Source organism: Toxorhynchites rutilus, chromosome 3 (genome assembly GCF_029784135.1).
Source record: "Toxorhynchites rutilus septentrionalis strain SRP chromosome 3, ASM2978413v1, whole genome shotgun sequence".
Lineage (NCBI taxonomy): Eukaryota > Metazoa > Arthropoda > Insecta > Diptera > Culicidae > Toxorhynchites > Toxorhynchites rutilus.
Window position 1 is genome coordinate 27,826,202 of NC_073746.1, and position 13,971 is coordinate 27,840,172.

The 13,971-nt window shown below is 41.7% G+C and overlaps 2 protein-coding genes across 12 annotated transcripts in view; one reads left to right on the forward strand and one right to left on the reverse strand.

The window, feature by feature from the left end:
* LOC129777510 (histone-lysine N-methyltransferase 2D) overlaps window positions 1-13,971 on the reverse strand; it is a 578,056-nt gene that overhangs the window by 83,745 nt on the left and 480,340 nt on the right. The window lies entirely within an intron of this gene.
* On the forward strand, window positions 6,634-8,139 carry LOC129777515 (1,5-anhydro-D-fructose reductase-like). Its single transcript, XM_055783823.1, has 4 exons — window positions 6,634-6,894; window positions 6,995-7,162; window positions 7,224-7,757; window positions 7,834-8,139. Exons 1-4 carry the CDS (start codon window positions 6,820-6,822, stop codon window positions 8,059-8,061), a joined length of 1,005 nt encoding a protein of 334 aa, XP_055639798.1. The 5' UTR covers window positions 6,634-6,819; the 3' UTR covers window positions 8,062-8,139.

The following is a 13,971-nucleotide window of genomic DNA, read 5'->3' on the forward strand; positions in this document are numbered from 1 at the left end:
CTCCGCAAGTTGCACAGCGCTCCTTGTTGGCACAATAATCTGAAGTGTGACCAACTGACTTGCATTTGTTGCAAGTCATGGGCTTTGGCACAAAGAGTCGCACCGGCAGTCTCAATTTGTCCACCATAACGTAGTCAGGGAGAGCGGAACCAGCAAAAGTTACTCGAAACGAGTCGGACGGCGTGAATTTAGTTTCTCCTCCTTCCTGGGAGACTTTGCCTAATTGGCGACAGTTCAAGATCTCGACTTCCATCGAGGGGAGCTTCTTGAACTTTCCATTTCCTTTTTTAATAAATTTACATCAGACCCGTTTCTGTAATCACTCCCGCAATTTCTACGTTATGGCAGGGCACGTATGCGCGATATTCTAAAATGAACCGCTTGTCGACAACAATCTCGTTAGCTTGCTTCCGATCAGCCACGACAACACGCAGTTTGTTCGGGCGAACCTTGGAAATTTCGACCACGGAGGAATAATTTTTTGTCAAATCTTTCATGATCTGAATGACATTCAGAGATTTTCCTTTAGGTTTAGGTCGGAAGAAAACAACCCATGGGCCAGTTCCAGTTGCATTTTCTGGATAAACCTTGACACGGGGTGGAGACACAACAGGAGAGGGAAGTGGGGTCGATTGTTGAGCGGAAGCGGAAACAGCAGGGTTGGGTGGCGTGATCGGGAGTTCAGCGGGAGCGGGAGCGTGAGGGGGAGCGAGAATGGGAGTGGAAGCGAGAGGGAGAGCGAGAACGGGAGCGAGAGGAGGAACGGGAGCAGGAGATTGAGGGGGTGAAGAGGAGAGGTTTGCAAATTTTCTTGAGGGGGGCTTGTTTAGGTGGGTTAATTCCTCCCCCGAAAAGACTTCTTCTGAAGGGGGAACGCGTTCAAGCGACTTCCCACCTCCCGTAGATGTGGAGGGATAGACAGTGGATTCAATCTCCATGTCAACGGGTTCTCCGCATTCTGCCATATAAAGTGGCAGATGTACGGTTTTTCAGTGATTTCTCAATCTTTTTTTCTGATTATTTCTTAAACTAAAAACCTTAATCTAATAAAAAATATACTTATATCGCACACCCGTGCGGTTGAATTAGAACGGTTCCCAGCGAACCGCGTGTCGATCGTACAGCACAGCTGCAACGGTGTATGGCTCCACAGCGCGATGATGATTTCGATGACGATGATATGGCGATAAACACGCCAGCACACAGCGCCCGCGATGCAGGTCTTCTTTCTTCCGCTTTGTTTGCTTCACACTATTGCTGTCCAAAAATCCCGTTTGGGTGAAACAATTATTTCACCAGCAGCGAAAGTAACGGTATCACAACAGTATCACAAGGTAACGGTATCACCAGACGGGAGAAAATACACCCGGCGGCCTCGACTTCACGAAGACGAATGCATTTTCAGTTAGACAGTTTAATTTCCTGCCAGAAGCTAATTTTCTTTTTTTGTTCCTTAAAAACCGTTTGATGGTTATGAGTACATATAACAAACGGCCCTTTTCAGGGCTACTATTTAGAGTTTCAAAAGAGTTAAACTAACAGATTTCGGAACAAAAAAGACGGGTGGGTAATGTCGGGGACATAACCGGAGTGACGTAGGACTATACAAAGGGGACAGCTTTTGTTAAATATATATTTTAAATATATTGTTTTATTTTCTTCTCCTACGTGAATACCTACCTATCTACCTGAAAAATGGATTAGTTTACTGTTTAATCACTCGAAATCCCCATCTTTCACAGTTGGAAATTTCTTCCCATCCAGCTTGTGACATGTTGTTCAGTAAATTACATTTAATGCGACGTGCCGGAGAAACACTCCGTGTCGCATTTGAGGCGATTTAAACCTGTAATTGAACATTTCCGATGACAGTGGTACAGTGTCGACTTTCAATGTGGGGTCATAATTTGGACCCCGAACTCTATGTTGCGACAAAAATGTCGCATTACAGATCCATCCAATTAGCTCAATGTCGAGCTAAATATAAATTACTGTACTTTCAATCAAGAAGCAATTTAAGAATTGATGAAAATTGAATAATCGGGAAAGTCCCCAACCATCAATAAGCTCAGAACAACTGCCAAATTCACATACTCATCATATCCTGGCAAACAAATTATAAAAAAATCAATTTGTGTTTTATTATTATTTTGGATATTATTTTAGAATGCATTGAACTGTATTTCGTAAACTCTTTTTTGAAAGGTTTAATGGCCCTGATAAGCGCCGTGTTTTATGGAATGGTTCCAATTTAGAAAACTTAGTACTCGTGGTTTTAAAAAAAAGGAAGTGGGTTATATCTATGGTATAACCGCAAGGGTGACGTAGGACTATCGTTGATTTAGAGATCATTTGTTTGAAGTTGAATCTGAATTCATTCTGAATGAATGAATATTTGGAGAACTTCGAAAACGAGAGCGTTACGTTGGAGGCACAAGGTTTTATGCATCCAATATTGGATACGGAAATATCCTACTGATGGGGAAGAATAATCTTCAGAAGCTATCCTGTTAATTGCGATTGATTGAAAAATCACAAAACCAAATGTATTTGGTCACAGTGTTACATGGATAGAAAACATTCAAATAAACTCTTTCACATGAATGTATTTTTAAATTCCCAGAGGAACTGGCAGATTATTTTCAGTAACGATTAGATATTTCCACATTTTCCTCGATACTGGAAGCCCACCAGTGGTTAATGCTAACTCGATAACCATCTGTTAATAGCACTTGATTGAAAAATATTTGGTCACAGTGTTACATGGATAGAAAACATTCAAATAAACTCTTTCACATGAATGTATTTTTAAATTCCTAGAAGAACCGGCAGATTATTTTCCGGATCTTTCTCGATGCTGAACGGCATCCAAACGGAAAGAATTCCGTGCGTGTATGTATGTCTGCAGCGGCTGCTTCGATGGTCATCTTCTCTTCTCCTGAAGGATCGGCCTCTCTGTGCTCCCTCACAGTTTCAAACAAACTGCTTGCGTTTCAGGGCAGATCTAGATCCTTCGCCATCCAGCATCCTCAACAACGATGTTGCCTTGTCGATGTCCTCAAGAAAAATGAATGCGTCTCACCACCAGAATATCGCTTAAGTATGCTTTTTGTGCGTGATTGAATCGATAGAAGGCGTGGTTTACGATGGCAATTTGGAAGGCAAACTAGAGGGGAATGAACTCTCTGAGCTCCGAACTTTCGGCGACTGAGCAATAATCGATTGCGGGCGCATACAATATTGGATACGGAAATATCCTACTGTTGGGAAGAATAATCTTCAGAAGCTATCCTGTTAATGAAAAATCACAAAACCAAATGTATTTGGTCACAGTGTTACATGGATAGAAAACATTAAAATAAACTCTTTCACATGAATGTAAATTCAAATTCCCAGAGGAACTGACAGATTATTTTCAGTAACGATTGGATATTTCCACATTTTCCTCGATACTGCAAGCCCACCAGTGGTTTATGCTAACTCGATAACCATCTGTTAATAGCACTTGATTGAAACATATTTGGTCACAGTGTTACATGGATAGAAAACATTCAAATAAACTCTTTCACATGAATGTATTTTTAAATTCCCAGAGGAACTGGCAGATTATTTTCCGGATCTTTCTCGATGCTGAATGGCATCCAAACGGAAAGAATTCCGCGCGTGTATGTGTGTGTGTGTGTGTAGCGGCTGCTTCGAGATCTTCCCGGGGAACCGTTTGTGGCATCACTCTCCTCCTGATGGATTCCCTTCTGGCCTAAGGTGCACAAACAGGCTCTTGGTGACACCGTTCATCCGCGCTTTCATGATAAATGAAGAGCTTCACCACAACAGCGACAACATGGTCCAATCGCTGTTCAATTAGAACTGAGTGGATTTCCGAGCGGCGCTCGCTTATATACCTATTGGTGATTTCAATAGCCTGTTTTGAAAGCAAATTTAAGACTATTGAAACAAGTTTTTGGATCAGAAAGTAACAAGTATAGAACGCGTAGACATTTTATCTTTCGAATGAAGTGTTTATCATACCATTTCGTTCAGTTGTTTAGGATCTATTAACGCTCAAAATCTCGGTCTCCGGCGTAACGCTTTCGTTTTCGAAACTTTGATTTTACACCCCGGTATACAAATGAAAGACGTAGTCCTACGTCAAAAACCATTTCGAACGCCCTCGATGCCGCCTTGTTTTGGTTTTGCCACCAAAGCAGATTGTATAAAGAACAAACTTTTTTCTTCTGCTACCTGCTGTCGTTTTGCGATTGCGTTTGCCACTCGCCACTCGCTGCAACTGCCTGTTGTCTTGATGTCCACCGAACCGAATGTGTTCTGTTCTGAATGCGGGTTTTCTTATCGTCGCGAGCAGCTTTGCCAGCCAACTCGATCACTTCGGTGGCCGAAACTTTATAACGCCGGCTAGGTGGACTGGTGCACTGATACTAACGCGCTCGGCCTAGCTACCCTTGCGGAGCAATTGGCGAATTCACCTATTCGTATTAGTATTTGGGGAATCGCAGGCCAACACGGTTCGAGCGGGATTTTGCTTTTCCCTTCACTTTTCCTACTTTGTCATGTCCTGACATGGCTGCTTGTGTTGGTGTGTTGATGTGATGTGATGCGAAACGATGTGGTGTACGGTTTCGTTGAGAATGATCGTTACGGAAGGAAGGAAGGAAGGAAGGTATTGTATTATAGAGACTTTAAACTTCTTCAGTTCATTCGTCTCTAGCCTTGAGAAAGGCCCTTTGAAAACTCTACTCTACTCTACTCCAGCGCTACCACCTCCACCCTCTTGCCTTGAGAAAGGCACTCGATCCCTCGCCGTCCAGCTCGTCCAGCAACGATGTTGTCCAGTCGGTGTCCACACAAAGAATGATCGTTACGGCAGCGGAGCGGGGATTTTTAAGCTGACTGGCTGGCTCGAGAATTACGCATGTGTGAGACTGCGACCAATGTTTAGTTCATTTTTTTTTCTTTTTCTTTTCCGATCGTGTTTCATTCTATTTCGCTGCTGCTCTGGTTGCCCGTTTTGGTCGGTACGATTTGAGGAGCACAAAATGGACCAATCAAAAATGGGCACATAGTGCATTTGGACAATGCTTGATATTTCACAATTATTCAATTATTTATCTCAAGAAAAATGAAATGTTATTCGTTATGATAGATGCGTAGATATATTTCCTATCAATTGATGCAAAAACCTTTGCGATCTGTTGAGAAATGCTCGAGTTATAAGCGTTCCAAATCTTGCATTTTTTCCTACTTGTTCAGTGCCTAGATTTTCATTTCACCCCCTATATCTTCCGGTTAGACGTAGTCCTACGTCAAAAAGGATTACAATTAAAAAGATTAACTGTTCTGAACAATCATAGACCTACGTCAATCATCCGTCCGTGCCCCTAGGCTCAGTTCCTTCTACTTTTTTAAAATAAGTTCAGTCTAAGAAAATAAGAGTTATTAGACAATTGAAGAGGTATTGTAAGTATTTGGATTTGTTTCAATCATTATACGGCTAAGAAGTTGGTTGGTTATACATTTTTTTAAAAAAGAAGATTCTTTTTTTTTATCCCATTTTATTTATTTATCAGGCTCATTAGCATTTTATCTGTAACAGAGCCGGGTTTTTATCGTGTACATGTACATATGTTTATGTTTCTATAAATTGTAAATTACACAGTAGAAATAGTAGCCATTTAGGCGTTAGGTTTTCTGTTCCATTACATTATGGTTAATTACACTCTAGTAGCCATTTCGGCGTAAGGGTATTCTATCTGTTCTTCCATTGTTCAGCAGACCGGACAGCGGAGACAGTTGATATTGATCATTGTTGGGTTATTTATAGAACAGCAGCCCGATGTTTCTTGCAGAGCAGAGCAGTTGTATGGATGAATCGATCTTTGTTCCACCGTGGATCGATCTCCATAGCTGATGATGGTTGCGTGGACGTAGTTATTCTATAACAACACAAAGATGGTCAATTGAGGGCCCTGAGTTTGAACTCACGATCGATCGCTTAGTAAGCAAACGCGTAACCAAGTGGCTACGAAGACCCCCTAAAAGAAGATTCTTGAACATAAATATTTATGTAGATGTTGCTTGTTTACACTATGCTGTTCTCCGTAAGTAGGAATGAATACCTAAAATTTACGATGAAATGACGTGAATGACGCTTCGAGTTTATATATTTAAACTGAACAAACGCTTAAACAGAAATCTCAACAGTGAGCCAATCATATTGTAAATATCGCAACGCTTCCCCATTACCCAATTCTCGTTCACTCTTCAACGAATTTAAGTTCCGATAAGACCCTCTACAAGAGTTTCGAATGACGAGTATAATCGATCAAACTACTCAAACCAGTAAAACCTAAACCATTTCTAGTTCAATATTTACACTGATAGTGGCTCACGAAAAGGTAATCCGACACTGAGAGAATAAAAACGAATTTTGGCGTCATCCGCATCAGGTCAGAAAAATGCCAATCGAAATTTTTTGAAATCAAAACAAACCAAACAACAACGGAAAATTTCAGCGCGATTGGTAAATTCCACTTTGGCCCAAAGAGTGCTGTTTACTTCTTCCAGTGCATCGCGTATCTGCGAATGAATGGAACGATGGCAAGCAGACAGTTGATAAGAGTCCACTCTACTGTCGGTTGAATGGAGGCTTATTTTGGCACTTTGCTTGGTGGCGGCGGTCCTAGTCCTTGTCTGGCGGCCCTCAGGGACACATAGTGCCACACACTTCCGTGCGGACCGGGGACTCAGCCCGGATCAGATTAGCTACATTGAGAAGGGAATTGAACAGGAAACAGGAGAGAGATGTGGGCCCGGGTGCCACGGGTGAAATTCTTCAACGGATTCGAGATCCCCCTGATTGGGTTAGGAACGTATTTGGTGAGATTCTATAAGCCTTGAATTTATCGCTTTGTTAATATGGATTCATGTTATCCTGGTTTTTTTTTCTTCTTCTACTCCGTCCATCTCTGTGTGGCAGACAAGTGGCGAGCAAGGCGTCAGATCCATCAAGGAAGCAATTGACATTGGATACCGTCACATCGATACCGCCCATCAGTACGGCAACGAGTGCGAGGTGGGCCGGGCGGTGAAGGATAAGATTGATGAGGGTTTCGTCAGGAGGGAGGATTTATTCATAACAACAAAGGTGTGCTTGTGTGGAGACGTTGATTGTGGCACAAGTCATGTATTGACGTGTTTGTTTTCAGCTTTGGAACACCTTCCACAAACCGGAACACGTTAGTCAGGCCTTCGGTCGGTCGTTGGCGCGCTTGCAACTTGACTATGTCGATTTGTACCTGATGCACATGCCAATGGCATTGGGCTTTCGAGGCTACGAACAGCAGGATCTCATTTCGTACGACAATAGTGGGAAGATTGTGTGCTCCGACGTGGACTATTGCGACACCTGGAAAGCCATGGAGCAATTGGTGTGCAGTGGAAGGGTGCGCAGCATCGGTTTGTCGAACTTCAACCAGCCCCAGCTGGAGCGGCTCTTGTCGGTTGCTTCCATCAAGCCGGTAACGAACCAGGTCGAATGCAATCCTGGGTTTACCCAGCGGCCATTAATCGAGTTCTGTCGTGGCCTCGATATTACGGTGACAGCATTCAGTCCCATGGGCCGTGCTAACAGGTGCGATTCCTCATGTCATGTGACAGCCGGTGTACTTACAGATGCCAGAGTGGCAGCTATCGGGGCCAAGTATGGCAAGAGTAATGCACAGATAGTGCTCCGGTACCTGGTGAGTGTTTGTAGAAAATTCCTTGAATTACTATTCATTAAGCCACGTGTTATCAATCCGTTTTCTCTGTCCACAGATTGACATCGGAACGACGCCCATTCCGAAGCCATCAAATCGAGCCGAGACGCTGGAGAATATAGATATCTTCGACTTCGAGTTGACGGCCGAAGAAATAGCTCTGTTGGGGAGGTTTGACACCGGAGAGCGAGCAGTGCCACTGAAATATTACAGCCATCATCGGGAGTATCCGTTCCGGGAGGATTTCACACTGGGTTCACGTGTGCTCCGACAGATCGTTCGATGAGTTTGAGAATTTGTTCGATGGTGTGCTCATTGAAAAAGTCTGAATAAAAACAGTTTTGAAAATCTGTTGTAGATTCAATTCAAGCTGTTTTCTCGTCGGTTGGGAGTAAAGTATTGGTAAAGTATATTCCATGTAACGAAGAAACATGTTATTTGCAAGTGGTTGAATAATCTTGAACAAGAATTGTGTCTGAAAATAATCTGATATTACAATGATGAGTTTTGGTAGAAATACCAGGAATTTTATAGTAAAAGGGTAATTCAAGGGGGTCGATAAGAAGATCAATCAATGAGCAGTTCTGCGATTAGACCCATAAACTTGCTCATAGTAAGAACACGTAAGAAAACAATTTTTGGGCGAGACGAAATTTGCCGGGTCAGCTAGATAATAATTAAATACATTTTTTTTGTACATAGAATGAACGCAAAAAGATTGGATGTACATAATTTAAAAGTTTAAACTCTAAAATTTTGAAATATTTTACGAACAATTTTTTTTATGTTGATGTGTGTAGGGAAGAAATGGAAAAAAACGATTTCTTTCTGGTTTTTCTAAGATTGTGTGGGCTAAAATTTTCATTCAAACAAAATCTCAATATTAAAAGGTCCTACAGGAACGTTATTGTGATCAAATGAAAGCTGGTTCATTCCATGTCTAAAGTTTGTGGTAGCCAGACGTGATTGTTGCGACTCCGGATATTCGATTGGTCTCGTTAGCTACAAAACCGGACAAGTGTTTTTTTCTCCTTCTTTCGTTTGGGATTTTATTTTTCTCACGTCGCGCGTGGTTGTCACCGCGGAACATTGGACAGTGTACAAACCGGGAAATCATTTCAGCAGAGCTGGAAAAGTGATTGGTTTCTGCTGTATCATCGCCATTGCTGGCATTATATCGCGCGTGTACACACCAATACCAGTGTGATTGCGCATACCGTGGATAGTGTGGTGAAGTGCCGTTGGCCGACTCATAATCGCAGCTATTCTTTGCGCGTGATCATCCGATTGAGGAGGAGCCGCCATCCTCGTCGCACCTACAACTCATTCGCATACAGTGCGATTCAACGACCACCGGCGACTGTGTGTGGTAGTGTGCGACACACATTCAATTGTGCCGAGCGCGATCAACCGATTGAGAAGCAAGCATCGGTTGCCAGTTTATCTGCACTGGTGTACAATTGGGTGAATAAAAATTAATATATTTAATTCTTTTTTTTCTATTTTATTTTTTTTAATTATTATTTTTAAATACATTAGATTATAAGTACAAATTGTAGAATGTCAGAGGGGGGGTCTCCAAATATGGAGATCTCTGACGATGACTCCCCAATGTTAGTAAAAAATAACAAAAAAGGAACATCGAAAACACTTAAACGCGTTACTTTAACAGGAGATGCTTCGTCCGGGGACGAGTCAGCTAACTCCACCAAGCCCCCCTCTAAAAAGTCTGCCACTCACTCCTCTCCATCCCCTAGCACTTCCGCCCTTCCTTCGATCCCACCTCCCCACCCTGTTGTCACCGATTCCACCCAATCCACGTCATCTCCTTCTCATGTTATCACCGATCCCACTCAATCCACGTCATCTCCTTCTCATTTTATCACCTCTCCACGTGTCAAGGTCTATCCGGAAGATGCACTTGGAACTGGTCCATGGGTTGTTTTCCTAAGGCCTAAGCAAAACGGAAAAGCGCTTAATGTTATTCAGATCATGAAAGATCTGACAAGATCTTTCATGATCTGAATTACAGAAAGATCTGACAAGATCCTCCTCCGTGAAAGAAATTTCAAAAGTTAGACCGACCAAACTGCGTGTTGTCGTGGATAATCGGAAAGAAGCAAACGATATTGTCGTCGACCAGAGATTTACCTTAGAGTATTGTGTCTACGTGCCTTCCCATGACGTAGAAATCTCGGGAGTGATAACCGAAACGGGTCTGACGAGCGAATCAATTATAGAAGGAGATGGTAGATTTAAAAAACTACCTTTGATGAAAATCAAAATCTTAGAATGCCGACAACTCGGCAAAGTCTCCCAGGAAGGGGAAAACTCTAAATTTACGCCGTCCGACTCGTTTCGAGTAACTTTTGCTGGTTCCGCTCTCCCTGACTACGTTATGGTGGACAAATTGAGGCTGCCAGTGCGACTCTTCGTGCCAAAGCCCATGACTTGTCAAAAATGCAAGTCAGTTGGTCACACTTCAGCTTATTGTGCCAACAAGGAGCGCTGTGCCACTTGCGAAGAGCAAATGTGGGTAAATCTTGCAGTGCGACTGAGCAAAAGTGTCCATATTGCAGAGGAATTCCACATGTGCTCTCGGCTTGTGAAACTTACAAGAGTCACTGGGAGAAACAGAAACGCTCTTTAAAGGAACGCTCGAAGCGTACTTTTGCGGAAATTTTAAAGGGCGCTTCTCCACCGGCCGAACAACAACAAGAACAACCAATCTCCACACACAATGTCTTCTCCACGTTGCCAGTTGACGAAGTAGAAGCGGACACAGCTGACGAGGGCACACCGTTCATTTTCTAAGGGAATCCCCGGCGCAAAAATGTGTCCACTCCCAAACTTCAACGACAAGTTCCATCGGTGATACCCCCTGTTAGCATGCCTAAAATATCGAGTGCAGCGTACAAGCAAAATCAGGTTCCTCCTGGCTTCCGTGGGAATAGTTCACCTTCGAACGACCCAGCACTCGAGGGGACATCAAAAACCCCAACTGTCCCTGTTTCGCCGTCAAGCTCAACTTCCCAATCGGGATTTATAAAGTTGTCTGACCTTTTGGATCAAATCTTCACGTGTTTTAATGTTTCCGACTCCATCAGAACCCTTGTCATCTCAATGCTTCCAGTATTAAAGACAATTTTACAGCAATTGATGCAAACATGGCCCCTCCTTGCAATGATTATCTCTCTTGATGTCTAATTTGAATAGAGAGCTGTTGCTTGTCATGCAAACATTAAAGGCAAAGACCTCTGTATTGTCAGCTTGTATTGGCCTCCGAGAGCTGCAGTTAGCCGCAAACAACTTGATGACATGTGCTCACTCCTTCCTGAGCCACGATTGATCTTGGGAGACTTCAACTCTCACGAAACTGCCTGGGGGGAACAGTACGACGACAATCGTTCATTGTTGATATATGACCTTTGTAATAGCTTCAATATGACCGTTTTGAACACTGGGGAAACAACACGTGTACCTAAACCTCCTGCTAACCCAAGTGCTCTTGACCTCTCGCTTTGCTCGAATTCACTATCGTTAGATTGCAAGTGGAATGTAATCCATGATCCCAACGGTAGTGATCATTTGCCAATCAAAATTTCCATCACCACTGGGTCGAGTTCTTCTGAATCTATAAACATGGCATATGACCTCACAAGACACATTGACTGGAAAAAATATGCGGACGCGATTACTCTAGCCATCAATTCCAGAGATGGTTTACCTCCATTGGAGGAGTATAACTTCCTTTTTCGTTTGATATATGACAGCGCGGTTCGCGCTCAAACGAAACCCATCCCAGGTTCCACTATTCGTCGAAGGCCTCCCAATCCATGGTGGGAAAGGGGGCCTTTGATTCTGTTTCAATAGAGGTTTTGTCAGACAAATTACACTCTCGGGGTCTGCCGCCTCTATTGAATAATATGTTATATAACTTGCTTTGTGAGAAACATTTGAACTTTTCTCACGGAGATTCGGCAGTAAGTCGGTTCTCTTACATGGGCCTCCCCCAGGGCTCTTGTTTAAGCCCCCTTTTGTACAACTTCTATGTAAGCGACATCGACAATTGCCTTACACAAAATTGCAGCCTAAGACAACTTGCTGATGATAGAGTGGTGTCTGTCGTAGGATCTAACGAATCCGACCTGCAAGGACCCTTACAAGATACTTTGAACAATTTTTCAAACTGGGCCATTGGGCTAGGGATCGAATTCTCCACGGAGAAAACAGAGATGGTGGTTTTTTCTAGGAAGCATAGACCAGAAAAACCAAAGCTTCAACTTTTGGGTCTGGGTCCCTTCACATTGCTCAATTCCGGGTAATGAGAGGGCTGACTCATTAGCAAAGGTAGGTGCGATTGAGGGCGACATTTATCAGCGTCAAATCGCCTTCAATGAATTTTATTCTTTAGTCCGTAAAAATACCATCGCTAATGGGCAACGCAAATGGTATGAAGATGAATTGGGCCGGTGGTTTCACTCAATTTCCCCTAAGGTTAGCTTCAAACCATTGGTTCGAAAGTCTGGACTTGAGTCGGGACTTTATTCGCACCTTCTCCCGACTCATGTCCAATCACTGTTCGTTAGATGCGCTACTCTTTCGTTTCAATCTTGCCAGTAGCAATCTCTGTGTTTGTGGCCAAGGTTACCACGACATCGAGCACGTTGTTTGGTCGTGCGAGGTGTATCTTGTTGCCAGATCGAATTTAGAAAACTCCCTTCGGACCCGAGGTAGACAGCCCAATGTACCGGTGAGAGATGTGTTGGCTCGGTTAGACCTCGATTACATGTCCCTATATATGTTTTCCTTAAAACTATCGATCTTCGTGTGTGATTGTCCGTACACCCTTATCCTCTCCTTTTTTTCCTTCGCGAGCGACTGTTTCCCTTCTGACTAACTATAGAATATGCTGAAATGTATATACATAATAGATATAATAATAGATTTAAGAATTGAGTATGATGAGCGTGAGTGTGAATGCTAGTGTGAACATTGTACAATATCCTTATATCCCCTCCTTTTCCAAAAGATACTATGTCACCCTTCTAATCTCGAGTCGACCGCGAGTAAACGGTTTCCTACTTTATTAACCCTAGATTTAAGGAAACATGTTGATATATACTAATAAAAGTATAGCTAAAAGTTCGGCTCCTTTAAACCTATGTAACTGAGCCTGTAAAAATAAAAGACTTAAATAAAAAAAAAAAAAAAAATGAAAGCTGGTTGATAGTTTGACCACTACATCTACATACATCATATTAAAAATATGTTCGTAAAATATTTCAAAACTTGAGAGCTGAAGCTCCAAAATGATCTACATCTTTATGCGTTCATTTTATGTAAAAAAATATAATTCATTTGAAATGAAAAAATCGGCAATTACCTTTCGGGCAACCCAATATCTGTCCTCATTTAGTCATCGAACCGAAATTTTATGTGTAAATAACTTTATTTGAAGTTTGGATAAAACTGAAATATATATAACGTTTCCACTCACTAAAAACAGTTTGACCCGGTTTCGACTATAAATAACACTTTTTGTAAAATTAAATGAATTTCAAATTCTGAAAATTTCATACAAGGAGTATGAGTTTCTGTAACTGAAATCATTTGCTGCAAGTCGAACACCTTTGAATATTGATTTAATTTAATTGAATTTGTTGTTTTATACCTCACAATGTCCAGCAAATAGAGCAATTCCAAGTGAATTCGACACATGACAAAACATAAGTATTAGTCTAAGCCGTCTAAGACACTAGAAAGAGTATTGATGTTAAAACGTGAAAAAAATATACACTGAAAAAATAGTGCTCTTTTTTTATTTAAAAAAAAACTTAAAAATGCATATTTTAGATATTGCAAATCTAAAATATGCATTTTTTTATTTATTTTTTTATTTTTTTATATCTAATAGAAGTCATGTAGAAAATTTTAAAAAATCAGTCCAAGATGATACAACTGTTTTTGGCAAACTTTGTGGAGCATAGATTTTTTATGAATTTTAGAAACTTCGAATTTTTGTATGTTAACGATCATGTTTAGCCATAAATTTTGAATCCTGATGTGTTTTAATACAAAGATATTCTTTATCAATCTCCTTCTGAATGCAGCCATTCTCGAGATATTTAAAAAAATATTTCTAATTGATTGCCTTTCATAAAAATTCATAAAAATTAGATGTTCCACAAAGTTC